The following is a 27,808-nucleotide window of genomic DNA, read 5'->3' as shown; positions in this document are numbered from 1 at the left end:
CTTTACCTGTATGGTATTTGCAACTGCGCACCAGTTAAGACATTTTGCAGAGGATAACCCTGTGTGCTCACCTTCTAGGTGACTGGCAACCAAAGAGAGCCTTTTCTGCTGGGGCACCAGAATTCCCTTCATCACAGCCGCTTTGTTGACCAGGGTAAGGGGAAGAAGAGCATTAGGCCTTTTATTGCTGTTTGAATGAGCACCAGCTATCAAAGAGGAATCCTGTCATTTACAACTCTGAAATGGGCAGTTTGTGGTATGTTTTACATATGTTTACTGACTGATACTGAGCGGCACTCTGGACATTTTAAAATGGAGAGCACAGGGCCTGCAAAGAGCACGGCCTGAGGTCCTTCATTCCTGGAGGTATTCAACACCTTTTTGTGGAATACAAGAGAATGATATTTTTACTGTTGCTGCATGTGTGAAAATACATGGACTGCAACAATGTGTGTACAGCAAGATAACGAAGGCTCAGGCAGCACAATATCCTGCATAGGAACAAGCACAATTCACCGACACCCACTTGTGCTGGTGAAAAGGCACAATGCTGTCAAAAGATGGTTTCCAGAATTTGGCAGCCTTGCGCAAAATGGCTGAGGAGCAGCACTGCCACCTGCTGGATATCCAACAGAACATCAGATGTGTTCCTCTGGCACAGCCAAAAGTCAAGCTTTGGCACACCCACCATGCTTTCTTCCATGGTAATCTCCTCTCTTTGCAGCCACCGGGGTAAACTTCGTGCAGAGTCTCATGAGCTCATTCTGGCGGCACAGAGGACAAGACGGACCCCCCCCCCCCGATGTCAAATCCCTGAGGCAGGTGGGGATGGTGTGCCTGTGAACCAAGCAGCCCTGGTGGTTCTGGCCAAATCCTTTGCAGAATGCCCAGGGGTATCCAGGATGTTCATATGAGCTGAACTGCCCCTGAAGCCACTAAAGGAGCGATTGTTTTGTACCGGATCAGGTGCTGAGAGTCTTCATCCAGGTCTATCACATACTCTCTGAAAGAGAGAGAACAAAGTAAAAACTCTGGCTTAAAGTTGCAGCTCTTTTTTCTCTTTCTTGGGAGTAAGTCCACGAGGCACATTGGGATTTAGCTGTATGAATGAATTCCATGTACAGCTGCCAGACCCTCCCTGGCTACCTCCCTGGAAGGGATTGGGTGGGAGGGTTGCCTTCTCCAGGTTTGGAAACTCCTGGAGATTTGGAGGCAGGCAGGCAGGTAGGCAGGCAGGCAGGCAGGAAGGAGATTAGTGAATTAAAATTCTGGAATAACACCTCACTTCTAGGTAAATACTGTGCCCAAGCTGCCTATACTTATCCAGACCCTTGGTGCGCCAAAGTCTGTATTGCCTACTCAGACCCACATCAGTTCTCCAGGGCCTCAGGCTGAGGTCTTTCACAGCAGCTCCTTTTACCTGGAGACAACAGGGATTGAGCCCGGGATCTGCTGCATGCCAAGCAGGTGCTCTGCCAGTGAGCCACAGTGGGGTCCAATGTCCTGAGGTCAGCCACTAACTCATCTAACCTACCTCCACCGGGCTACTGTGAGGAGAAAATGAAGGAGAAGAGGGGCAAACCGTGCTGTAAGCCAATCAGGACATCCGTTGGGGACAAAAGCAGAGTATGAATAAATAAATTCCACCCTTTGTACTCTGCTTCTGGCCCCTAGGGAGGACCCCGCCAAGGAGCTTACACTATCACTCCCACCTTATCCTACCAGCTCAAGAACTTCAGTCCCACTTTGATCTAGTGAAGCCGCCAAGAAGGTGAGATGGAGCAACCAAGGTAAGAGTTTTACCTCAAACACATTCTCTCACTTTCTACCTGTCTATCCATAACAAAGAGAGAAACCACAGCCTACCTGCTAAGGATTACCAAGAACACAGGCAAGTTTAGAACTGGGGAGCTTCCCCAACACAGGTCAGGCACCAGAATGTGCATCATAATAGTATGTCTCTGCTTTCACCGCTTCATTGCAACTGTTCCAGTGAAACGCTGATCTTAGTCAGCATAATATGTAAATATGACCCTAGAGATCATCTTTGGGAAGATTAGCGGGAAGTCCTAGGGAGGGTCAGAAGCCTGGCAGGATTCAAAGTTAATCAGGGCAGAAGGGAGCTGTTTGGGATAAACAGATTTGGATGTTGATAGCAGATATAAGATGATTAACAATGCAATCCCAAGCAGAGTTGTACCCTTCTAAGTCCATTGCAATAAATGGGCCTAGAAGAGATAAGTCTACTTAGCATAGCACTGCAAATATATCAAAAGAGGATAGAAGCATCAAATATCTGGAGTCAAATTCTCCAAGGACAATGATGAAGCACAGAAAATTGTTCATACAATACACCTGTGATGCAGGAAAAATGTTGTCCATCAAGGTGGGTGGAATCATTGCTGTATGTCTACATCAAATGACCATCTAGCCTACAGAGCCCGGGTGCTGCAGGGGTTAAAGAGGCAGACTAGCCTCCAGGCTCAAATCTCCAGTTCATTGGAAGCCTAACCCACCTCAAAGGGGTGTCGTGAAGATAAAGAGGGGAAGAAGAGAATGATGTAACCCATTCTGAGTCCCCAGTGGGAAGAAAAACAGTATAAATGAAATAAAATAAGTATAGGGCATTGCTGTATGAAGATCTTCCCATAGATTAATCCCCCCCTTTTATTTATGTACTTGAGCTCATTAAAGAGGCAGACTGCCTTTCAGGCAGGACATCTGTGATCAGATTTTATTTATTGTTACAGTCAACGAGGGATGCAGTATTTGATCCAGGGCTGTGGTGTTTTGGCAGAGGAAGGGTTAACACAGTCGCCCAGGCTGTTTCCCCAACAGCTACTGAGCAGATGTCCATAGGGGCCCTTGTCTTTTTTGCCTTGCTGTGACTGATAGCAACTGGGGGGAGGAGGGGGAGCAGCAAAAGAGACCCCCCCTCAGTTCTTATTCTATGACTTGGATTCAAATCAGCCTCCCATCCCCTCTACTGCTTTTTAAGATGACATGATATATGTTGCATTGTCATCCTGAGGAACAACATGACCGCAACATGACTCTTCCCTACCTTTGCTCATCTGTCTCTGGCTCCACCAAGACGTTCTCCTGCCTCTCCTTCACCCGCAGGAACACAAAGGAGTCAAGGTTTGGTTTGGCGACTGCAAGGAAAGGACCGTATAAGACCAGGAATGCCATGGGAACAGTGGTGCTTGCGGGGCATGCATGCAGATGGTCCCCAGTCCAACCTTCTTAAAGGATCTTGGGAGAAGTTAACTTGAGAATCCTTGGCTAGATGAATCCAATTTCATGGTTTACTGGCCAACGGCCCACAGCTTAGGTGGTAGAGTGAAGCTTTGCAGGTGCAATCAGCTGGATAGCCACAGGGTGGCAAAGATTCCTTCAAGGACCCTGGAGAAGCACTGTTTGTTGGAGCTGGCTATTCTGAGCCCGATGGGCCTGGCAGCACAAAAGGCAACTTGATCTGTGTTGAGTTCCACAGCATGCGAGGAGCAGAGGACATTAATCCCAGCTTGTGCCAAAGTTCAGCATTGAGCCCTAGTAGGTGTCCATGCTGACTATATGCATACCTGTCAGATGGTCAACCCCTAGTGTTAAGGGAATATGAACAACCTAAATTTAGACTGCCAGTCTAAAGATCTACATGGGGTCAGATGAAGCCAGACCTTGCTTACCTGCCCTCAGGAGGTCCACCTTCTGCAGGTTGGGAGGCATGTGTTTCAGAGCCACATTCCTAAAATGGGCCTCTGTGTTGGCCATGTACCTGCAAGAAAGGAGCAACAGCCTAGGTCTTTAACTCGGAAGTGGGGAGGCCTGGAAACAGAACAGCTGAAGTCACCAGTCATGAGCAGAGAACACCCTTTAGAGCAGGGGTAGTCAACCTGTGGTCCTCCAGATGTCCATGGACTACAGTTCCCATGAGCCCCTGCCAGCGTTTGCTGGCAGGGGATCATGGGAATTGTAGTCCATGGACATCTGGAGGACCACAGGTTGACTACCCCTGCCTTGGAGGACTCAAGTCTTTGCACCACCACAAGTTATGTACAGGGCAACCCATGACTTTAAAAGAGGAGCTCAATGCAGACAAAGTAAAGAAGCAGACCTTTTCTTGGCAAGGCCCTAAACCTTCAACTGATCAATTTCTCCTTAACTGTGTTGCAGTTAAAGGCACAAGTGGGGGGCACCTAAAAGTTGGTCATCAGGTCATTAATGCATATGCCTAGCTATTTTGCATGTTTGTATTAAACATGAGGCAGGCAGGAAACCCTAGATCCCTTGCTCAGGGACCACTCTGGCCTCTTCATGGTCACCCAAGCCACTGAAAATGTGCCATTTCTTTTAAAAAGGAAGTGGTTTTGAATGCTGAACAGGGAGGCGTTCTGGCCAGGAGGCAGATTACAATACCTCCAGCCTCCTGAATGACTCCAAGAGAGAGGCAGCAAAAATACATGACAAAACCAAGACATTTTCAGCTAGATCCGAGTCCAGTAGAATCTTAGAGATGAACATGGTTTTGGGAGTATAAGGAGGGGTGGTTTAAGGATTCATGGGGCCCACGCCAGCAGTGCTCGTTTAAGGATTGCAGGACCCCAGCCGAGTACAAGTGTGGCGGGAGCAGCCAGACTGAGGGCAGAGGGGCCCCCCACAGTGGAAAGGGGTGTCACTCAGAGTGTCCTTAACGAGGGAAAAGGGGGGAGGAGAGAGGCTATGGCCTTGATACGAGGGGGGAAGGCACTGCATGCAGCCCCTGGAAGTGCGGGGCCGTAGCACATGCTACATGGACCAACTGGCCCTGCGTATAAGCTTTTAAGAGTCAAAGTTCCCTTTGTCAGAAAGCTCCTGCCCTGAAAATCTTGCTGGTCTCAAAGCTGAAACAGGGCTTGACTCTAGCTTTTCGAATGCAGACCGACCCTTAGAAGACATTTCACAGGAACATGAGAACACAAACAGGTGATGCACCCTGCATCAGTTTCATCAAATAAAATTGTTTTCTGCCATCTTCTCTCTTCCGTTGACTGGTTTTCAGGAATCCCACTTATGGCAGAAATCAGATTCAGAACTGCTCGTTTTGCGCAAAAGTCCACGCCAGCAACTGCTCTGTGAAACCTCAGTTAAGTATACAGTTTGCACTCTGGCAATCTCTCCCCAGTGGAGCAGTTACAAGGAGACAATTAAAGAGTCTACCTACTCTTTAGCAAAAGCAAACTCTTCTGGAGACAGGATGGATGGGTCCCCCTCGGCCCGAGTCTTCTCCTTCTCCAAGATGTGGGGAAAATACTTCTCAATCTGAAAAAAGGAAGACACGGCATATGGACTGCAATGTCCTTTGCATATGGTCAAGGGCTATAAAGGACTGCAACGGTGATGGCTGCCAAGGGCCCGAGAAGGGCTTTAACTAAAAACCAAGATTGATCCAAAGCCTTTCCAGGAATGTGAATCTTACAAAGTGCTCCAGCCCCAGCCAAGCACCCACTGAGATGATGATGTTGATGAGGCCTGAGGTCCATTCTCCAGCTTAACATGTGCTGCAGCAGGGCACATGGAAGGCAGGGTTCCCCAGAAGCAGCCACACTAGCCAGGTTCCTCAGCCCAGCAGATGCTAACATCCAAAAGTCCTTCAGTGCATCACTTCCTTCCACTCTGGGTAACTATTCAAGATCTACGCATGGGATTTCCACCAGCCGACACTTGCTTGGGGAGGAAAGAGCTGCCCCTCCAGGGCTGCCTCAGGTTGGGCAAAAAGTGTGCGAGGGAGGACTTAAGCCCCTGCTCCTCCCATGTCACAAGCCTGGTATGAGTCAGATCCTGCACACTTGGTTTTCAGAGGAAAAGAAACCTTCTGTAGGTCAGCTCTGAGCAACACCCCTCCAGCTGGGAACAGGACGATCCATCTGCAGCAAATGGCTTTCAGAGTACAACCTTAGGGGGGGAAAGGGCTTCTCAAACTCTCCTCTTGGCTCCTCACTGAGAAGGGCAGGAAGTGTGGACAGCCTTCTCAGAAAGGCCTGTCACTATTTATTTAAAATATTTACACCCTGTCTTTCAGCTAACACATCCCCAGTAAGTCAACCAAACACTCAATTCCAAAACACCTATTCAAAACACAGAGGTACAAAGCAGGCAAGAGGTTCCTACCAGCACTCCGCCCCCTCCCTGCCACCTTTAAAGGACCAGAGCTGTTTTTCATTCACTGTGATTTTTAGGGAATCAGTTCCCTTGAGTTGCTTTCTCAGCCACTATTGCAAGGACCTGAGAGTAACATTTTACTTCCACCCTAAAAGGAGGAAGGAAAGGGAGTGACTCCTCCCCCCTCCCCGGTGTTTCTCAAGAAGGGTGCTCTTGGGAATCCCTGCTCTGGAGAGATAAATGGGCAGGTGGCTGGGCCCTGAAAGGGGAGCCCCCGGCAAGCCTCCAAGCAGAAGTCATTCCAGGTACGGCTTGTTGCATGAGCCAAATGGGGTAAAAGGGGCCACTACCTTTCGGAGCCGGCAGCGCAAATAGCTGCTGAGAACGTAGCGGATCCTTTCAACCTCCATGCGGTGAATACCGACTTTCAGATCACCTCCCTTGGCACGTTTCAGGTTCTCCTCCTGCAAGAGAAGAGTCAAAGGGATTTCACTACTGGAAGGGCTTCAACAGCCTCTGAGCCTTTTTTGTTTGTTTGTCTCTGTAGAGGGAGAATCCAGGAACAGCATCACATAAAGCTGCCTTACTGTTCCATTTCCCGGCTGGCTCCGGATTTGTGAGGATTTCTCCAAGACTTAAATCTTTTAACAGGAGATGCTTGGGATTGAACCTGGGATCTTTCACACCTCAAACACATGCTCTGCCTCTGTGCCATGACCCCTTGCTGAGCATCATCATTGCTGAGATGACCCAAATGAAGACCACACGATGCACTAGGCCCTGGCTCACAAAAGCGGAGGGAAAAATAAAATTCTATAGTCATCCAAGGTGCCACAAGACTCTAATTTTGGCAGGAGCAATCTATATGTCCTGCTGAGTGAAGATGAGTTGTACAGATTGCACCTCCCTGGAAAGAATGCAAAGTGCGAGAAGGATTGGATTGGCAGGGAAGCAAGGCAAGAAGCTGGGCACCAGGTGAGAGTAGCTTCCCTGGGCATCCTGTCTCTTATCTCATCTATATCAGGGGTAGTCAACCTGTGGTCCTCCAGATGTTCATGGACTACAATTCCCATGAGCCCCTGCCAGCAAACGCTGGCAGGGGCTCATGGGAATTGTAGTCCATGAACATCTGGAGGACCACAGGTTGACTACCCCTGATATATATCATCCTCCCAATAACCCTGTGAGGAAGGCTAGGGTGGCTGGTGAGCTTTATGGCAGTGTTGATGAGCATCTCCCTCAGTCTTAGCCTGGCACTGCTGAGCTGGTTTCCCATGCACCTGCCAGCCACTTGGCTTCTCTCCCCTCCTCCCCAAGTTCAGTACCATGTGTTCCAGTTGCTCCACAACACATTCGACAACTTCTGACTTGCTCTCCAGCAACTCTGGGGCAAACTTCTCGTTCATCCAGGCCTGCAAAGTGAAAGTGGACAGTTAGGATCGAGGATGCTCCATTTTTGGGGCTCCCCCCTTCCCCATCTTCAGAATAGCAAGGTCTGAGAAAGGAGATGAGTTCTTGGACTTAAAAAAAAATCCATTTGTTAACAGCTACTGAGCACTCTTACAAATGAGAAACGCAACCTAGAACGTAGCTAACAAAACAACACCAACCGGGCTGGCCCCTCTGCAAACACTGAAATACTTTTTGGGGAGAAAGCAAGTTGTCTCTGGACGTTTCCCCGACGGGGAATGCACGCAGCAGCAGCAGCGCCCCCGGCCCACTAGACCAGGGGTAGTCAACCTGTGGTCCTCCAGATGTTCATGGACTACAATCCCCATTAGCCCCTGCCAGCATTTGCTGTAGTCCATGAACATCTGGAGGACCACAGGTTGACTACCCCTGAGCTAGACATCGGGGAAACAGCGCAGTCCACCACGGCCGCAGTCCCAACGCCCCCCCCCCAACTAGGGATTCAGGCCCAGCCCAGAACCACCACCACCCCAGTTCCCCGAGGCGGACTCGCCAGGAGCAGGGCGGGTGCTCCGGCCGAGCTGGGCAGCGCAGCTGGTACGAGCAGGCGCAGGTCTAGCTTCCAACCAAGCGGCACCCTCGGTAGGAGCATCCAGAGAGCCGAGCGGAGTCCAGTCCGGAGTGCAGAAAGCCCTGCCGGGAAAGCAGCGCGCTGTGCACGGAGCTTGGAGGCGCTTTCGGGTGCCGCCTCCCTTTCCCCGGGCGCGGCGGCCTGACCTGCTCGAGGCTGCGGATGAGCTGGGCCGGGGTGAGCAGCACCTCCTCGCTGCCGGCGTCCGAGCCCCCCGCCTCGGCCTCCTCCTCCGCCATGGCTCTCCCGCCACCACTTCCCGCGCAGTGACGTCGACGCCCCGCCCCTCGTGAATATGCATGAGGTGCTTGGCTCGCTCCGGTTGGTGTCCGCGGGACAGCAACCCGCAAGGCCGTTTAGAAACGGAAGGGAAGTGATTGGGCCCGGGAATGCAGATCTTCCCGAGTGTTTAATTAATAAATTGATTGATCCAAGTGTGGAAGCCGTGTTGGTCTGAATAACAATAATTAATCACTCCATTACAGTAACTGAGTCCAATGGGTTTATTCACGCCTTGAATAAATCATTGTTGGTCTTAAAGGTGCCACTGGACTCAATTATTGTAATTGATTAATAATTGTTATTGATGAGTTATTAGTGAATGATTATTGTTATTGAATAAATCTTTGTTAGTCTTATAGGCGAGATTGGACTCAATTTTATAATTAATGATTATTGTTGCTGTTATTATATAATTTGATTGGTATACTGCCCTTCTTGGGCTTACCTTCTCGGGGTGCTGAACCTCAGAAAGTGTGAAATAATAAAACATCATAAAACAAATTAAAATTAATTTAGACAATCATCTGCTGCTGGTGTAGTTGGTCCCTGGGTAACAGGGCAACCACAGGGGAGGGGGGAGAGGGACACACAAGAGGAGGGAGGCCCAGTTTGATGTACGTTTTTAATATATGGATCTGGTTGGCCTCAACTGAGGGCCTGATGGAAGAACTCTGACTTGCAGGCCCTGTGGTACTTCTGGAAGCCAATGCAACTGCTGCAGGACTGGTCTAATGTAGGGTCTCCATGGTGTAAGTGTGAGAACCCTGGCAGTCATACTTTGCACCAGGGTCAAAGGTAGGCCTGTATAGAGTGAGTTACAGCAATCAAGACTGGAGGTGACTTTTTATTTATTTATTCTTAACACTTAGTGGCTCTTATATATATTTGTGCAGAGCCATGGTGGGCAGAGCGTGTCTGGTTTCCATTTCCAGCCAGACACACTTCGCGGGCCAATCAGAACATGCCCAGCAAAGCTGGCCGATCCCTGATCGGACCAGCCGCTAGAGCGCCTGCCCCCACAAAGTGGCTGCATGGTGCTATGGCGGCCTCATCAGCAGATGCAGCCTGGCTGCCAAGAGGAACGGACTTACGGTGTGCTGGCCCAGCTGCTGTTCTCCCCTCCCATGACCTGCCAAGTGGGCTGGACCTGTGGTGTGCCAGTCCAGCCGCTGCTTGGCTCAGCCAAGCCCACAGCTGCCAAGTCCACAGGCCTTCAGACCCTCCTGCCCTCCCGAACAACCAGCCCCACCGCTGCGTGCGTGGCCCGATATTTATATATCACCCTCCCCTGAGGCTCAGGTGGTTTGCATGGATCACAATAGCCAGGTGTTCCAGGTCCAGGTAGGGCACTAGTAGCTTCGTTTGCATAGATGGAAAAATAGCAGCTGTGCCACTTTTGTGATCTCAGCTTCCAATATTAAGGAGGCACTGAAGATCACTGTTCCCCAAGAAAAAGAAAGGCAGTTTTGGAGGGTGAACTCTATGGCATTACATGCCACTAAGATCCCACCCTCCCTCATCTGCAGCCTCAAATCTTCAGGAATTTCTCCACTCAGTTGGCAACTGTATGAGACCCAGGATGCCAGATTCCACCAAGACCCAGCAAATAAATAGCTCTGTCCAATATGTATGTAAGTAACATACCCTGTTATAACAAAACCAAGATTTCAGTCCTGTACCTGAGCTTAATTAGTATAGGATATCTTAAATTCACACAAAATGCTATTTTGGTTATAGAACAAAGAAACTGCTGCATTCAAGTCACCAATAGCAAATGACAGTTTATTTAAGAAAAACATTACTAAGCTATCAATTAGTTTCTGAAAAAATGATTGTAACGGGTGCAAAAGGCCAAACACTGTTACTGATTAGAAAAAACAAGTATTTATACAATTAAAATATTGAACAGATTTCTAGAGGGGGAAGTGACCAGCAAGGAGCAGGAATTGAAGAAGAATCAGTCCTAGGACCTTGATCTGGCATTGGCATCTCTTGTATCACAGGTCAAATATCCTTTTTTGAAAGCTCTCTTGTTTGATAGTACCTGGGCATGGGAAGAAATGGTGACTCCAAGCAGCAGATTGGCTCTGCTAGCTTCTACTCGAGCTTATACATCAAGGGGAAAGGGAATGAACAACAACAAAAAAAAGAACACAAAATATATCAAACAAACTCGATTTAGCAGAAGGCATTTACTCCAAAGCACACAAGCATTTCTGGAGGAATGTTGGACGCAAGTGGAAGTACTACCATGTACTGCAGAGACATACTTTTCAGCATTTTGTGGGAGGAGATGAAGCGCTACAAGAACACCATTCCTAGTTGAATTACCTGCTTGTCCTAAAAATTTAACTTATAACAAAGTTGAGAAAGCCATTCATTACCTATTTTACAAATTCAACACTGAGAAGGGGTGGAGAGCAGGGGTGGTTACATTTTACTGGTACAGCATCCATTTAAGTCATTGCACATCCTCACATCTAACAAAAGAAGCAACGGGCAGTCTGCCCTCTCAGGTCTGGAAAGATGAAGCAAGATGAAGCTCGAGTGTTCCAAAGATTACATCATCTCCTACATTAGCATTAAGGTAGACCTTTGCCATTAGTTTTTTTCTTGCTGACCTTCAGCTCCTTTGTCTTGAGTCGCTTTGAAGAACTGAGACACGCCATCCTGAGGCTTGAGTGAGCGAAGTCACATTTTCTGAACGAACCTCAGCTGCCTTGGCGGTTTGCAGCTGCCACATTGTCAATGCAATAGACAAAGGAACCCCATGAAGGAACCGTGCCGTTCTCAGGAGATTCTTTACAAATTCTACACAGGTTGCTCAGAACTGCTAGCTTCCCAGGAGAAGTCTAGTGATTTGGATACTACCACCACTTAAGGCTTACCATAATGACACAAAGTGGAAGCTGGCCAGCCCAGCAGGCGGATTCTGAGGGAACAGGATTTCAAGAAGTTAGTCCGTGTAGTAGATGGCACCATAGATTTGGCGGTGGCAGAGAGGAATGATGCATTAAGAGTAGAAGTAGGGGAATTTTCTGGAACACACTGGACCCTAAAAAAAGAAACATAAGGCTAACAGCTGATTCAAAGTGTGCTGTACACCAGTGGTCCCCAACCTTTTTATCACTGGGGACTAGTCAACACTTGACAATTTTACTGAGGCCCGGGGGGTAGGGTAGTCTCTTGCCGAGGGATGTCACCACTGCCTGAGCCCCTGCTCCGCTTGCTTTCCTGCCGGCACCCCTGACTTTCCGCCGCCCGCTTGGGGGTGCTGCCAGCTGCAGCTGCACAGTGCCACGCAGTGCCACGCCGAGGGGGAGCCCCAGCCATGGCCGCCACTGGAGAGCACCAAAGGTGAGCCAGCAGCAGAGTGGCATGGCAGCTCCCGAGGCAGTAGCCGGGGAGGATAAGGAGGACCTGCGGACCGGTACTGACTGATCCACGGACCGGGACCGGTCTCCGGACCGGGGGTTGGGGACCACTGCTGTACACTCTTGAATCAACTCTTTTCCAGGCTCCCAGAGAAGTAGAAGGCAACATATTCATTGATCAAAAGTACTTCCAGTACTGACTATTACAGAAGTTGACTTCACAGTAGAAACCGGCTTCTTCAAAAGTGACTCTTACCACCTTCAGTAACAATACTAGCCAATCCCATCCAGTTTTGTATTTGGAGACCAACTGGGGTAAGTTGGGTCAATAAAGAACATGGCTCTCAAAGACCCCCCTATTGAGAAGTTTATCCTTTACTGAATGCTGCCATTTTAAAGAAGCCTGGAAAAGAACATTATGTGAGCCAAGTATCAATACCTCCTCATATAAGGAGGTGGTGAATGTTCTCTTAAGCTTAGTAAGCCAGTAAAGATCTCTCTCCACTTGGTTACTGTAAAACATGGAACTCTGCCAGAGAGCTTCCCTAACTTCTAACCCGTGCCTACTTTGTGAAACCCTGCCAACTTTGTTATAATTCATTCTAGCCTTTGAGCTAATGAATGGATAATAGATTAGCCTCTCACCAAGAACACAGATGTCAGCCATTCCACCTTAAATTAAATTACTAGACGGTAAAACCTTGGTTTAAGAGATCCACCCAACAAATGCCCAGGGCTTGTATCTATAAATCAATTCTACATCAATCTGATAAGCAACAGTTCCCCAAATCCTCCATTTGTATGTCCAACACTTATTGCAAGTGATTCATTACAGGAAACATACCTGGCAGGAAACCACAAAGACAATAAATTATAAAACTGAGAACCCCAAAGAGCCTGGAAAGCCCATTCCCTCAAGGCTTGGGCACTCACACTATATTCTTTTTATTTATAATTGAATTTATATACTGCCATTCCCAGCAAGATGGCTTGCGGCAGTTCACAATAAAATATTTCATAAAATACAATATATCCTAAAATCATAACAAAATACAATCCCAGCCCATAATCCTCAAAAAGCACAACCTCCATGGTGGTAACAAAGCAAATAACATTTTCTCCAACACTTCAAGCCCTCTGTCACCAGTATGCGGTTCCACTCAAAATTGGGGATTGCATATTCAACATGAACTCCCTCAACTACTTTCAAACTTCTGGTGTTAGGAACAGAAGGGGGACTGGGAGAAGGCTTCGGATGCCAGAGTGTTTGCAACGCTTCTCTTCCCTTGACATTATCTTTTTGAAGATCTTTGGAATGCTACACTGAACTAAAATATATCTGCAATTAATTAAGCCCTCCAGAAGTTTACCATCAATCCACCTCCCTCCAGTTCAGGCATTTCACGGTTGTTTGAACATCAACAGAGTAGGCCCTTCATGTGTGTAATTGCTCAAAATTCCCAGAAAACATTAGCACTAGCAGCTGATAAATGAGTCATATCTAATGGATTGTGCCAAACAGATGTGGCTGTAAGAAGGGGAAATGTGTCTGAACTAGGGAGAGCTGCAGCCCATAACATGCCATCTTTCTTCTGAGTGTTAATAGATTAGCTGGACATCAGCAAATGATTCTTTCAAATTATAAGCCACTCTGGAATCACCTAAAAGATTATTTTCCCATCATATTAGTTCTTTTGTTTATTATTCCCTATGGTTTTAAATGGGGTATTTACTCGGGTTATTGTTATGGGACTTTTTGTATTGTAATATGCCATGAGCCGGTACACCGAGACTGGTGGGTAAGAAATATAATTAGGGATTAGAAGCTCTCTCAGTACTCTACAATAAGAATACCATCTGTCCTCCCCCAAACTCCATGCAATCCTGCTCATAATATTACACATATCAGCTCCCCCTGCAAATATTTACCTTGGATGCCTCAGGCTTATCTTCCGCTACTCACACTTCTGTCTTCATAAATGGTAATTTCAATCTGCATTGTAGGGTTGTTAAAGAAGCAGTGCACGGGAACCGGCAGTTTTTTACAAAGCAAGATAGTGGAGAAGGTTTTATACCACACACCTAGTCTAGTTAAGGGATAATCCTTGTTTCTACAAAGCAGATCACATGCTATGCTCTTGGGTTCCTGAAGGGAGCAACATTGCTCCAATTTACTGTTCCTTAAAGGCAGAGAAGAGTGGAAAGGATTTAAATACTAGCATGCGTTCCATCTCCTTCCTAGGAAACAGTTCGTGTTTCAGACTGATCTTCCACAGGACTAAATTCTTGCCACAGTGAAGGGATCATTCAGCAGGCTTTTCCACTCCTTGTGCAGCTAATCAGAAAGCAAAAGGAAACTTTCTCCCTCTTTTCCAAGATTTCAAAGAGGCCCAGCAAAGAATGCTTCCCTGTGGAGGTTCATCATAAGAAGGAAACACCACGCACAGCCCCACACACAGCCATGAAGAACAGAGGACCTATAATACAACACAAGCCTTTTTGTCTGGCTTTGTTCTTCAACTGGCAGGAGGAAAACCTCTGCTTAATCTGCACACCTTTTGGAAAATTAGACTAGGCAATTCTTGCAATGAAGAAGATATTCCATTGCTCAGATGGGCAGCCAGTGTTGTCCACTACGCACTGAACTTCTCCCCCTATCCAGCTAGCCAACAGATGGGAAACATCCCACACTCCCCCCCCCTAAAAACAGAGCTGTCATTTCTACTGGGAAATTAACACCTGTGTTGTCCCCTGAAGACTATATTCAATCTTTACACAGAAGTCTGAAAATAATTTCACCCTGATGTAATAGTATCTTAAAGACAAACACTTGTGGCAGTACATACACTTTCATGAGAGCGCAGTTACTCTTTAAGGTGCAACTGGACTCTTGCTCTTTTCTATGGCTACAGAGAGACTTAACACAGCTACTTATCCTTCACCCTGATGCTTTATATACTTTAGGAGAGCTCCATCATTTGTTTTAGTAATCTGGTCTTTTTTAGAGTCGCGAAGACAGTTATGACATATTTTTGAGACCAATACATAAAGATCAAGAAACTACTGAAAAAAAAGATACAACTCTTAGTCCTCTCTCAATTGGGTCAGTTAGGAGGAGTCCCTGTGGGGCATAGATCTTTTCATTTTGTTCCTGAATGTACTTGGCAATTTTCTTCAGAACCTGGAAAAAGAAAAAAGTTCTATAGTATTTGCATCAGTTCCATCATCAACATAAACATCCCCAAATGTTGTGGATACTTAAATCCAGAGACTGGAGCTATGAATACACAAGACAGATTTTTCTACAAGCCTAAGAAAAGCCACAGGTTTGGAGAAAAAATCTGCAACTGAAACATAATTATACAGCAGAACCTGTATGTTTAAGAAACAAATGCTATCTGTGGCCATTGCTAGGCAACCACAAAAGTATTGCCAGTTAAAGATAAGCTGGTGGGTGGGAAGGAAGCAGGAAAAGGGAAGAGGCAATAAGAGCTTTCAGGAAAGGGAAAGAACTAGCAGTGGAAAGGAAAGTGAGAGGCCCCCCCTACTTCTCAATATCCCCCCAAAATGCATTATAATACACCTTGTGCTAGTCATATTATTCCAATTTTCTGACTTATGAGAATACAGAGGTTACATGGTAGTAACTGGCAAAGAAAATACCTCATTACCATTGTTAAATTTCAGAATGCAAGCTCTTCAACAGCAGATATCTCTTTTGCTTGTATAAGGCTATCACTCTTACACTGACCACTGAATTGTAATTACAGTATTTGGTTTTAACAGATACAGACCCTTAAGGCTCTATCCACTGAACCATGCTGGTATCGGGGATTTAGTACTATATTTCAAAATGCTGCGTTCAAATGTCACAAATAAATCATCTGGCCATGTGTCTGGTTTATGTGATAACTCCTTCCTCACAAAGTATGTTAAGATGGGAAACAGAGGTCTTCAGTCCCAATAAGTCATGACATCCTAATGTGGGCATATGCACAAACCTGGGTTACCTTCTCTCCCAAATTAAAGAGTAACCCAGTTACTGGGGGAAAACTCACCCCAATTTGCTTGAATGGAGGAGGCACTTGAACATTATGGCTAATTAATTAGCTGAAACTTTTTGTTTTCAACTTTAGTACCCCGCAGAAAAACAAGAGTGTCAGCCTATATTTAACCAAACCCATCACAAACTAACAGACATTTGTTTTGCAATGCTCAAACAGTTTTTCAGGTGAAACTGCCTTTGTGCTTGGGGATAGCATATTATCACTGTGAAATATATGAATCAAACCACCTGAAAGGACAAAAACCAGACAAACACTAAAGTGAACATCACACAATTGGAAAAGTAGTTTGCTCCCTTTCTAGCTTACCAGAGATGTCAGTGTTCTATTTCAGTTCCGGTGGCATTAATATGCAACTACATTAGCTTTGTTTCAAAGATCTTTTAAAGCTTTTAAAGGTGCAGAAACAGGCAGTGAGAGCAATGAAGCTCATTTCAGCCAAATATCTCAACTCGTAACCTGTGCGGATGGATGACTTCAGTAATGAATGTTAAGGTACTCTGAATGCTTAGGAAAAATATCACAAATACTGATTATTCTTATTGCAGTCACCCAGGTTTTAATATGAGTGACTTGCCAATTGGTACTAAAACTAGATACAAGATAACCTTTTGACTTAAGTTGATATATAAAAATACTAACATTATGCAGTTTGATCCTGCTAAGTAGCTTACGCACTGAAGCATTTAATGTATTTTATATTTACTGCCAACTCAAAATGAATGTCGGAAAAGTTGCTCTTTATGGGAAGATAGGCCAAGTTTATTCAGATAACAAAATTCATCATTGTATTCTGAAGTAGCACTAAGAGACTACTCATTCACAGAAGAAATTACACACAAATATGACCTTTGCAAATTGTGTGTGTGTTTTAAAGACAACTTGGAAAGCTTATGTCCTTGCTAGGTTCCAAGTACCTCTTCTCCATCTCTATAAAAGCAGAGTATCTCTTCTCTATAAAAGTACTGTTTTTAAGCTCTTCAAGTAGCAGAAAACTGGCATCAGACTCAGACTGCACAAATCAGGAACAGAAGCACCATGATTTGAAAGTCAATATATATGGAGGAATGATTTATTAGAAAAGTAGAGATCCTTTACTTCTGAAGTCAGCTGTTTGCCCAACATTTAGATAGCTGCTATAAAGCCAAGAAAATGGTCTTGGGTAGATTTTTCCATCCATCTTTTCATTAAAGTCATCCAGGAAAGTAAATATGATCAGATAGCCAGCTGGCAAGCAGGAACAACTCTAGCTAAGGCTGTTGTGGAAAAGCCAAGAAAAACATTTCCATTGAGAGGAGAGAGAGAACCCCTGTATGTAGTTTAAAATAGGAAGAAATACAACATGAGGGGAGTTTCTGACAGAAGCACTCTACTGCTGTGAAGGAGTTTCTCTGATGTATGTGAGTGGCTGGTTAGTCACAGAAGCCCTTTGCTCCAGGTAGTAATAACTCTAAGCCCTGGGATACTGAGGCAGCTTTGTGGCAGCTGCAGACATCACTTTTCTGGAGACAAAGTGTACAAGCACAGAGCGTACAAATACCCAATGCTTATCTTCATGAAGATAAATGAAACATGGGGGGAATCAGCTTAGTCCATTATTGATGTCCTTTTGATGCTTTAAGCCACATGTTGCTCTGACAGGCTACCCATGGCTCTTGCCCAATGTGAAAAGTGAGTGGGATCATTACCCGATAGGGCCTGTTATTGGCAAGCAGTTACTGCCTTAGAACAACTGCTACAAGAGGACAGGTAAGCTAACTTCCTTTCCAACAGCCCCCTCTTCTCTGCAGCCTCTGTGTTCTTGTCTCAGCATAGGATAATGCCCAGGAAGACAGCAAGTTAACTACAGAGAGGATACAGTAAAACTTAACATAGCTGCCCCCCCCCCCCCCGAACAAGACAACCACTTTGGGGTGGTAGTTTTCCTTTTTCTACAACCAGATAATCCTCTTCTGGCCACTGTAGCAATCTCGCTCTCTTGAATGGCCTGCTGTGCCCTATGCTAAGGAGAAAATCAATATGGAAGACTTTCCCCTCACTCCAGATAGGGCTGGCTAAAGTTCACAACAGAGGTGGGAAAAGGCAATTCTACATATCAAAGGTAATCTGGTAATTTAAAAGGTATAGTTATATTATTAGCACATGTTCGATGGGGTGGCCCACAAGGCATACAATAGTCATGGGGCTCTTTTGGTTATTGTTATATTTATGGCAAGTCCGCCCTGAGAGGGCAACTGGGTCCTTTCCAGTTCTTTTATCAAGAAGAGTTCCTGTTACTACAGGATATGGATAGGCAGGAGGAGGGAGGTTTATACACTGGCTTTGGCCACCAGTATAGCATTACATTGTATTGTTATGCATTTTATGTGGGTTTTAAAATGAGCCAGCAGGGTACAGGAGTGGCAGTTAATAAATATGAATATAAATAAATGAATACATTTGCAGTTAAGCATCAAGGACAAAATTGAACCTAACCACCTTCTTTCAAAATTATTGTTGGAAATTGGCCTTAATGAAAATGGATATTTTTATATTTGGTTCTTAATGATGTTCTTTACAATTACGGTATTATGTTCTTTGTATCTGATTCAGCCTTTGGCTGTATACAATAAATCTATTTGTACCTTTGTGCAACAGCTTAATAAAGACAAACAGGAATCGTAGCATGCCAGCACAAGCCATCCTCGATTTTCACTTCCAATATGCCTCCTCACAGAGGTAAATAGATTTGGACTTAGGGGCCATTCCAAATCTTGGTTCTCCCCAAGTAATCAATCTGAATCTGGGGTATACCACTTCAGATTGTGTGTGCGTGCATGTATACGAAATCACATCATTCCATGTTCCTGCATAAAGGAAAATAAGATGCCAATGAGAATGGTTCTAGCCAAGCCTTCTCCATGCCTTGATAGGTATGTATGGGGGTTGTTTTTAAATTCTGGACCATTCCATCAACAAGCAATCTGAAGTCACACAGGCCAGGAAGGTTGAGCAAATCCTATACCTTGTTTACAATTTAGAATGAACAGTACCCTTGTCTACCATCAGGAAGCTAGAATGGTAGTATTCAACACAGTCTGTGACCCAAAATATTAGTTTTGCAGGTTTCATTGGACTCTGCTGCAAGAGACTAATAGGGCTATGCTCAGAATTTCCCCCTACCTTCAGCAGCCACAACACACTTGTTTCTTTAGTTTCAAGCTGCGACAGAAAGCTAACATACCTTTTCATAATGTGTCTCCATGCACAAGAATATAGTGTAGGCAGTCAGACATGCCAGGCAACCTTCAAGATAAGACTGGCTCCCAAGCTTCTCGGCTTCTGCATAAAGGTTGTTTAGTGTTCGCACCGTTTCTTCAAATTGCTGCCTGTCAATCTGAAAAATGCCATCACATTTAGAAGTTAAAACATGCAGCATGGCTACTCTGTTAAGCTGGTTTCCTGCACAGTGACAGTTCCTTAACCTCCATAACAAACAACTAATGGGTTAAACTTGGGTCTTTATAGCTGAATGTTTCAGCATAGATTGCAGATTATGTAGGATCTTACATTTTTGGCAAAATACAAGAACAAAAAAACCTAACTGAAAAACAGTAAGGATCCCAAAGGTTGGATGTCTGTATAACATGGATAAGAAAATCATATAAACATTTATTGTGTGCAACTCATAACATTATAAGATTAAAAACATATACAAAGCCCACAGGGTATTCTTCGAAAAACATAATATGCACTATACAATAGTAAACTTTAGACCTTATGTGTTTCAAACCAAATGGGGTCTTCTTCAGAGATCTGAATGTGGACACACAAAATAATCCAGTAGAAAGTACATAAAGCAGCCAGTATAATCAACAAAGTTTTAAAACTTATTTTTTTAGGGAAACAGCTGACAGAAAATGTCCATTTGTCAGATAATGGCCTCCTTCTCTCAAGCTGCTTGAAAATTCTAGTGAGTGTTCATGTAGCCAGTGCACTATTTAGTTTTTCTAAGAATAGCCTATAGGCTTTGTGTATGTTTTTAATTTTATAACTTCATAAGTTGTTCTTTTCCTTTCAAGTTTGTCTCTCCTTTGCGGTTTCCTTTGGCAGAATACAATCTGGTTTAGTAGAGCATTTGTTAAGCTACCAATTGTGTTAAGCTACCAAAGGTATGTTAAGCTACCAATTGTGACCATTAGAGCAATGTTCTGCCATGGGTGTGTAATGCTGGCTCATGTTTATCAATATAGCAAGTTTAAGAAAAGTTACTCCGTTAATATTTGTCGAGTACTGTCTGGCCAGCAGAGCACTAAAGACAAAATACATAAGGAGGCTCCAAGAAGCACTTGATTAAAATAGGAGTCAGAAGATATACCAATGCAAGGAAGGCTGGTGACCTCATTAAGCAACAATGAGGGCTTCATTACTCTCATAACAATTAAAGATGACAACACACTGTTGCTTCAGAAACTTCTTCCTTTTGTTTAAATTTAGAGCTGACAGCATGTGGTATTTGGAACAAGAAACCTCAGCTCAGACGACAATCTTATGCTCATTCACATGTTATAAATTTTACTGAACTCAAAGAACTTGCGTCTTAGTAAATACATATAAACTCAAGTAGTCAAGCTACTCCCAAGTCTAACCTTCCAGGCTTTTTATGATGTTAGATCTGTTTTGGAGGAAGAATAGGACATAAGTAACTAAGAAACCCCCAGTTCAAATCTCATCTCAGCCACTAATTCACTAGGTGCCCTGGAAAAGTCAATGTTCTCAATTGGGACCCCTCTCCCCACAGTTCAGTTTGGAGATAATACTCATCTACCTTAGAGGAAAGATTATGAGGATGATGTACATGAAGAGCTAAATACCTTGTATTACATAATGACAACCAATATTCTATTTAAAACATCTTTCCAATTCTAGATGAAACACTCTTAAAGTAAAGGTAAAGGTGCCTCCTGTGCAAGCACTTAGTATAGAAGTATGATAAATAAATAAATAAATAATAAATAAATTATTTACCTATAAAGACAAAACATTTAAACTATTATAACCGCAATACTATACTTCCAGGGAACCATTCCATAGCAGTTTGCTTATTACAGAGAATTCTGGGGGAAGTTTGAAGCTTCACTAATCACACAGGGCATTGCTTAGCTTTATCAACAACGTGAACCATGCATGTCCCTAACATATCCAATGCTCCCCACTGGAATAGAGAGAGAAGTCAGAAAAGACTTCCAGCTCACTGAAGGCTCAGTCTAGGCTTAAGCATGAGTGTACTTCGGCAACTGTTTTTCACAATCAGCACAGATTTAAAATTTATTTATTTATTTATATTTTTACACCGCCCTTCCATATGGCCCGGAACCAGCATGCCAATATTCAGAATAACAATCTTAAACCAACAGTCTCCTCGTGTCACAAAGCAAGACTCTGGAAGTCAGGTAATGCAAGAGCTGCCTTAGTCAAACTCTGTAATGTAAAGACTCCCACACAAATGTGACACTAGAACAACTCACCCACTTATTATATGCTGTCAAATGTTCAGCAGGATCTACTAGTTCAGTGAACTTGTAAACAGGAACTGACATCCTTTAGAGATTGCAGAAAGACATTCAAAGTCTTCGCTTTCATTTGACATCCTGGGAATTTCTGCACTAATAGCTCACACGAGGAAGAGTGACAACCTAACGAGCTGCTACTATGAGACAGGGGAAACATAGGCCAGAGCCTGTACACAGGGATTTCTCATCTAGTACCTAGCATACCCCCCACCCTTTATTATGCACCTCCAGAAAACTTCTCCAGCCATGACATAAAGTCTCTTTAACTCACTCTTCCCCAGAGGGAATAGCAAAAGAATTGTCTCCTTATGCACCCTAACTGTTTTTACACAACACTGGAAATAAGGATACAAATATAAACATAAAGCAGTTGAAAAAGATGTGTGAGGAAGAACTTCTACATCCTCTGCTGCTGTTCAGTAGGGAGGAAAAGAGTTTTGGTTTTGTGACCAAACTGAGCCAGTACTGCTTCTTCTTCAGTTATTGTCCAATTCAAAATATGGCCACTAGTAAAAATTAGTTGCTAAGCAGACCTTTAGAGAACACTTTCCCTATTATGTTAATATTGTTGCCTTAGGTTTGTCATGGACCATACCACTCTACCTCAAAGTGATCTAGTACTTTCTTAAAGCTGATCACAAAATATATTTATTTATTTATTATATTTCTAAACTACCCTCCCAGGGTGCTGGCTCAAGGCAATGTATAAAATGATATATAAATACAATGTTAAAAATAAAGTTTGAGTTTAAAATTAGGTTAAAAGTAGTTAACAGATTTTAAATTGACCGCAGTAGTTTCCCCATAGCAGCTATTGAGGTTATTCCAAACAGGCCAGGCTTTTCTGGGGATGCATTGATAGATAAAAGGACAGATGGAATGGATGGGGCCATAGATAGGCAAGTAGGTATTAATTCTGGTTCCAACCAAAAGCCTAGCAGAAGAGCTCCGTCTTATAGGCCCTGCGGAGTTGCGCCAACTTCGGCAGGTCCTGGATGTGCTCTGGTTGAAGCCAGACGTACCACTTAGGGCCAGGGCCCACCAACTGGTTGGTGTTCAAAGAACAGAAAGTTCTTTGAGGGGGTCTCTCAGATAAAATCATTCTTATTTAAATATAATTTTAAAATATATTAATAGGATTTAGCTATTTTAAGAGACTACTTAAAATGTCTTCATTCCTGCTTAGCAGTATATAAAACTGAAAATGTTAAGTTGCAAGATACCAGAACTGTTCTTTAGCATTACCCCTGCTTCCATTTCCTCACTTTATTGATAAAAAACCTCAGTAGTGGTTGTTCTGATTTCTGTAAGTCACTTTGTACATGTTTTAACATGTACAAGGGTCAGACATGACCCAGTGCTTGCACAGGGGATACCTTTATCACTTTATATGGTAGCCAATTATTATCATGTATATTTCAATTTTGTCAGAATCCCATCTCCTAAAAATCCCAGGAAAACCGAGTTTCTGCATGACTTCAATATTTCTGGAAATTTTACATCTCTAGCAGAGGAAAGCCACAACACTAGACCAAAAATATTGGAGAGAATACATTTCTCATATTTGCATGGATTTTAACAGACCATTGTTACTGTTAGCTGCTCCCAACTCTTGCTAAAAGAAAACCTGTAGTAGTTTAAGACAACAGGCAGAACACTACCTTTGGAATAGGATGACACCTTTAAGGCCCCCCCCCCCCCCATGAATTCTGGTGCAGAGAGAAAAGAGCTTGTACATCAGGAACAGGTACTTCAACTGCCTCAGCTTTTTGCTTGTGAGTGTCTCAGACTCAGGGGAGGGGTTTTACATTTTAATTAAAATGGATAAACTTTGATGTGATTTGAGTTTGCAGACCTGCCAGAAAAGGTCGGTTTTTCTGACTCACTACTAGTAACTGAGATTATACCTGACTCTGTACAGATTCGAATTTGATGAAATTGACATCATATAAATTTCAGTTAGGAATTGTTTTCAGTTCTGCTGTGATGTGGACACTTCTGGGTTTACTATATATGTTCTCTTGGACTTGTCGCACATGTTATTCTAACACTGGCAGAAGAAGAACTGTGTAAGATACATGGCTTAAAAAAACCTGACAAGACACATGACTTGCTTTATATGGTGTACAGTTTGCAAAAAAACCAAACAGCTAAAACAACACCAAGTATTTAGAAATTCATAACAGTTTCCACCAGATGCTCTGAACTCATAAGAACACCACCAGTTTGGTGCAGCACTCCCCCAAAAGGCAGAAAGGCATTTTACTAGATGTAAGCAGATCTACATGAACTCAAAAAATCCAAGAAAACCTTATAGCAGTGGTCCCCAACCTGCGGCCCGCGGCCCGGAAGGCCATGACGCTGGGCCGCGGCTCCCTCTCCCCGCCCCCCCCGCGCAGTAAAAAACTTCCCAGGCCGCAAGCTTGCGGCCCGGGAAGCTTCTTACTGCGGGAGGGTGGGGAGAGGGAAGCAGGGCCGACCACGCCCGTGTGGGCGCGGCCCGATGCGTGGGCATGGCCCGAGCGGGCCACGGGCCGCGCCCCGATGCCCTGCCGGTCCCCAACCTCAGAAAGGTTGGGGACCACTGCCTTATAGCATTCGGAAAGAACATGCAACATCACAATGAGTTTGCCAACATTAGCTTGGTGATGCTCAATTCTTCTCACTATGTCAAGCCACAAACAAAGCTGATGAGAGCTACCATGCACTTACCCGGTTCTCCAGCTCCGGAGGGAACTTGGTCTGGAACTGGCATCTGGTGCCACTGCTGTAGTCTCGCTGGACAAAGACCTTGCTGGCAACAGGTGGCTGCTGTGGTCTCATTTCGCAGCTCGAACTGGCCAGTCTGGAGGGTAAGGAGAGAGAAGACACTCAGGCACAGTGGTTCTTACATAAACTCATTAATGGATATTCAACAATAACTGGCCCCCATCAATTCAGATACCTCATTACCTTTTTCTGCATCCTACCTAAATGCCACACTATTTCAAAGCGGCTTCTGTGTCACCTACCCTCCATTTTGAATTGCCATTCAGGAAGGCCCTTTACCAAGACAGGTCACACAACCTGCTTTACACCAAATGTGGGTCTTCCTTGGGAAGATCTGTACACCTAACCAGTTTTGCTCTGATCATTAAATGATCCTGCCACATTTCAATTAATATACCTCAAAAGTTTTAAGATTACCATTTGACCTGCACTGTAATAACGCTGTTACAGTTAAAACAAAACACACTCTTCAACTTTGTCCTCTTCCTTCCATCCAATAAAAAGTTCCTTTCTGAAGAAAAGAAATGGTACCAACTGAGCCTCTTCCCTACTCTTTCAACAAGCATATCACAAACTTCATTTCAAAGCATTCAGAAGGCACATCTCTCAGGTACCTTTGCTACCAATTTTTCTCTGGAAGTAAAAACATTCCAATTAAAAAAAAGTTATTTTATATGAAGTTCTGTGTTCTAGTATCACAGACAGGGCATTTAAAAGTAATATTGCAACCTTCTTAATCTTTGTTATTTTACAGGACTCCACAACTATGTGAAAACATGCTCTCTAGGTTTCTCTAATTCTCATGAACTTGAATAGGCTGTTTCCCTCCTCCCTTTTCACTAGAGGAACACCCAGCTCTTCTCAGCCGCTCCATACCTTCCAGAATATATTTATTCCACAAACAATATCTCATGTTCTCTCTCTCCTCTGGTTAGTTTACAAGACTGCATTTTTCTACATACTTGGGAGAATCACTTCCTTTATATGTAACTTGCTCTATTCAGGCCTGCCCTTAAACTTGATCCAGAAACTGCAACTGGGCCAAAATGCTGAAGCCAGTATCCTCACAAACATACCATGGAGATCCCACATCTGACCTGCACTTCAACAACTCAACTGGCTCGCAGATGAATTCTGGATCAGGATTAAGGTTTTGGCAATCACCTTCAAGGCCATACATAGTCTGTGCCCAGTGTACCTGAGAGACCATCTCCCTGTCTATAACCCCCCCCCCCCCAAAAAAAAGATCCCTATACTCTGCCACCACCAATGGGCTAGTAATTCCTAGTCCAGAAGAAGCACGCCGGACCTCAACCAAGGACAGAGACTTCTCGGTCATGGCCCCCACCTAGTAAAATTAGCTCCCCAAAGTGATCAGGGCTCTTCCTGAACTACCACAATTCCGAAGGGCATGTAAAAGTGCGCTCCTCCACCAGACATTTGTTCTGCATTGTAATAACGCTGATCTGAGTCATGCTGACCTCTCACGGGTTCATGTTAGATTTGAGAGTTATTGTCATACTGTGAATCTGTTATAGTATTTTGCTATAATTTTGTTATGTTCAATTTTGGAACCACCGTTATGTTACTGGCTCTATTTTTCTATGTATATTCATTACATTTTATATAAACCGCCCTGAGCCTTATGGGAGAGTGGCATAGAAATTCAGTAAATAAATAAAATGGTCTCACTACAGTGCTTTTATCACCCACGCATAAACCAGCGGGTTTGCAACACTCTATAATCATTTCATTTGGAGCAATGAAAAGAACTAGCTTTGCATATAGGAAGCCAACGATTGACTATGAATTGATAATGCTCTCAACCCACAGCTGGCTTTAGAACACCCCTCTTGGCGCCTCAAACAGGGGTAGTCAACCTGTGGTCCTCCAGATGTTCATGGACTACAATTCCCACAAGCCCCTGCAGGGGCTTGTGGGAATTGTAGTCCATGAACATCTGGAGGACCACAGGTTGACTACCCCTGCCTCAAACCACCTCACTCCAAATACTTCACTGCTGCCACTCCCTGCCCTTCCACACATCCTTTTAAAACTGCCTCTGCCCACCACCCCCAATTCCAAATGCTCTATAAGAAGCTGGCACAACACAGCACCTGACAGTGTCTCCAGTTCAGTGCTCACCATTGGTGCCCACAAGCAAATCACTCTCAGCCCCCCCCCCAAAAAAAAACAGAGGGCAAAGAATCCTGAACTCTTTTGCAAGGCTACTTGTGGAAAGGAGGACAGCAGGATCCCCCTAAATCCTTCATCAAGAACAGTCCACCCCGAAGATGCATTGAGGACAGGGGATTACTCCACACGCCCTTCCCCATGGAAGAGGCCCATTTCGAGATGCGCTTCCTTCCCATACCTATAATCAACCCCCTCCCCCACAGCCGCCGACTGCCGGACCCCCATCAGCCCCCCTCCCTGCCCGTCTTCTCCGACCCCAGCCTCCCTCCCTCCTTCCCTCCTTCCCTCCTTACGGGCAGAGCCGGAGCCCCTCCGCCAGCGCGGCTGCCGCCTCCTCCACCTCCTCCGCTTCCAGCTTCTGTCGCGCCAGCTCCGCGTCTTCACTTACGACTGCCGTAAAACCAAAAACGGCACCGACCCCTCCTTTCTCGTCTCTCACCTACAGGAAAAGCAACCTAAACGGCGGTTGGGCAGCTGTTAAAGAGCCGGCGCCTGCGCGCTTCCTCCACAAAGCGCTAGAAGCGAGGAGGGGAAGTGCGCGTGCGTATGAAGCATCCCTAGGCGCATGCGTCAAGTGTTCCTTGCGTAAATGGTCATCCTGCGCTCTTGTTTTGTTTCATTCCGCTCGCCGTTGCGCGAGATTCGCGAGCGCGAGCGCCCCCTGTCTGCGCGAGAGCGGCCGTGCTCTAATCCCGTTGTGCAGCGATGATTGTGAATGTGCGCAGCCGCGTGCCCTCTTCTCCAACAAGGCGCCTCATTTGTGGTGGTCCTGCCAGAGGACGCGATCGAGCGCTTAATAACCTGTTTATGGAGGACGCATCCGCAAGCATAAAAGCAAATGGTAACACCATTGCTAGTTTACTATTCCAAAATAAAGTAAACAACACACTCTTTAGGTTCTAAATTTAAAATACAGGCACATTTTACTAGGGTTATCAAGACCCCCATGGCCACCGGAAAGGGATGGGTGGGTATAGTTGGCAGGTTGGAAAACGCCCAGAGATTTAGGGATGACAAGGGAGGTACAAGCCAGAAAGTCCATCTTCCAAAGTATCCGTTTTCTTCAGGCTAACTGATCTTTGCAGCTTGAAGGTAAACTCGATTCCAGGGAATCTCCACTCCCACCTGGAGGTTGGCAACCCTACATTCTACTCTTAGGTCTGATACGGTTTATTTTTTGAACAGGCAAATGCAAAACCTTCATGCCTTCATAACAACCCCCAAACCATGGGGTTTTCCAGGCAAGAGATGAGCAGAGGGGGTTTACCATTGCCTGCCTTTTCCCAGCCCTCTTTGTTGGCGGGACTACCAGGGAAGTAGTAGTGTTGCATTAAATTGCCTATAAGGCTGCTTCCAATGCCATTATGCTATGCATGTAAAAATATAAAC

At 44.9% G+C, this 27,808-nt stretch overlaps 2 protein-coding genes across 2 annotated transcripts; both read right to left on the bottom strand.

Moving 5' to 3' along the window:
* Positions 1-155: 155 nt before the first annotated feature.
* Positions 156-8,485, bottom strand: GINS4 (GINS complex subunit 4). Its single transcript, XM_077305866.1, has 7 exons — positions 8,329-8,485; positions 7,467-7,553; positions 6,492-6,605; positions 5,204-5,301; positions 3,690-3,778; positions 3,065-3,155; positions 156-1,003 (listed from the first exon to the last, which is right to left on the bottom strand). Exons 1-7 carry the CDS (start codon positions 8,419-8,421, stop codon positions 907-909), a joined length of 669 nt encoding a protein of 222 aa, XP_077161981.1. The 5' UTR covers positions 8,422-8,485; the 3' UTR covers positions 156-906.
* A 1,740-nt stretch (positions 8,486-10,225) lies between these two features.
* On the bottom strand, positions 10,226-26,919 carry GOLGA7 (golgin A7). The gene is made up of 6 exons (XM_077305548.1): positions 26,713-26,919; positions 24,167-24,299; positions 19,126-19,278; positions 14,918-15,019; positions 13,768-13,831; positions 10,226-11,519 (listed from the first exon to the last, which is right to left on the bottom strand). The coding sequence occupies exons 2-5, from the start codon at positions 24,275-24,277 to the stop codon at positions 13,784-13,786; spliced, it is 414 nt and encodes a 137-aa protein (XP_077161663.1). The 5' UTR covers positions 24,278-24,299; positions 26,713-26,919; the 3' UTR covers positions 10,226-11,519; positions 13,768-13,783.
* Between the last annotated feature and the right edge of the window lie 889 nt (positions 26,920-27,808).

The sequence above is a fragment of the Paroedura picta genome, chromosome 12, assembly GCF_049243985.1.
Source record: "Paroedura picta isolate Pp20150507F chromosome 12, Ppicta_v3.0, whole genome shotgun sequence".
Classification (NCBI taxonomy): domain Eukaryota; kingdom Metazoa; phylum Chordata; class Lepidosauria; order Squamata; family Gekkonidae; genus Paroedura; species Paroedura picta.
Note: the sequence above shows the minus strand (reverse complement) of the source record. Positions and strands in the feature narration are given on the sequence as shown.

Coding starts and splice junctions, on each gene's coding strand:
- GINS4 (XM_077305866.1), bottom strand. CDS start 8,421: ATGGCGGAGGAGGAGGCCGAGGCGGGGGGCTCGGACGCCGGCAGCGAG. Junction 5,302..6,491: donor TGCGCTGCCGGCTCCGAAAG/GTAGTGGCCCCT, acceptor TCCTTTTTTCAG/ATTGAGAAGTATTTTCCCCA. Junction 1,004..3,064: donor CCAGAGACAGATGAGCAAAG/GTAGGGAAGAGT, acceptor TCTCTCTTTCAG/AGAGTATGTGATAGACCTGG.
- GOLGA7 (XM_077305548.1), bottom strand. CDS start 24,277: ATGAGACCACAGCAGCCACCTGTTGCCAGCAAGGTCTTTGTCCAGCGA. Junction 19,279..24,166: donor CTCCGGAGCTGGAGAACCGG/GTAAGTGCATGG, acceptor GGCATTTTTCAG/ATTGACAGGCAGCAATTTGA. Junction 15,020..19,125: donor TGGAGACACATTATGAAAAG/GTATGTTAGCTT, acceptor TTCTTTTTCCAG/GTTCTGAAGAAAATTGCCAA.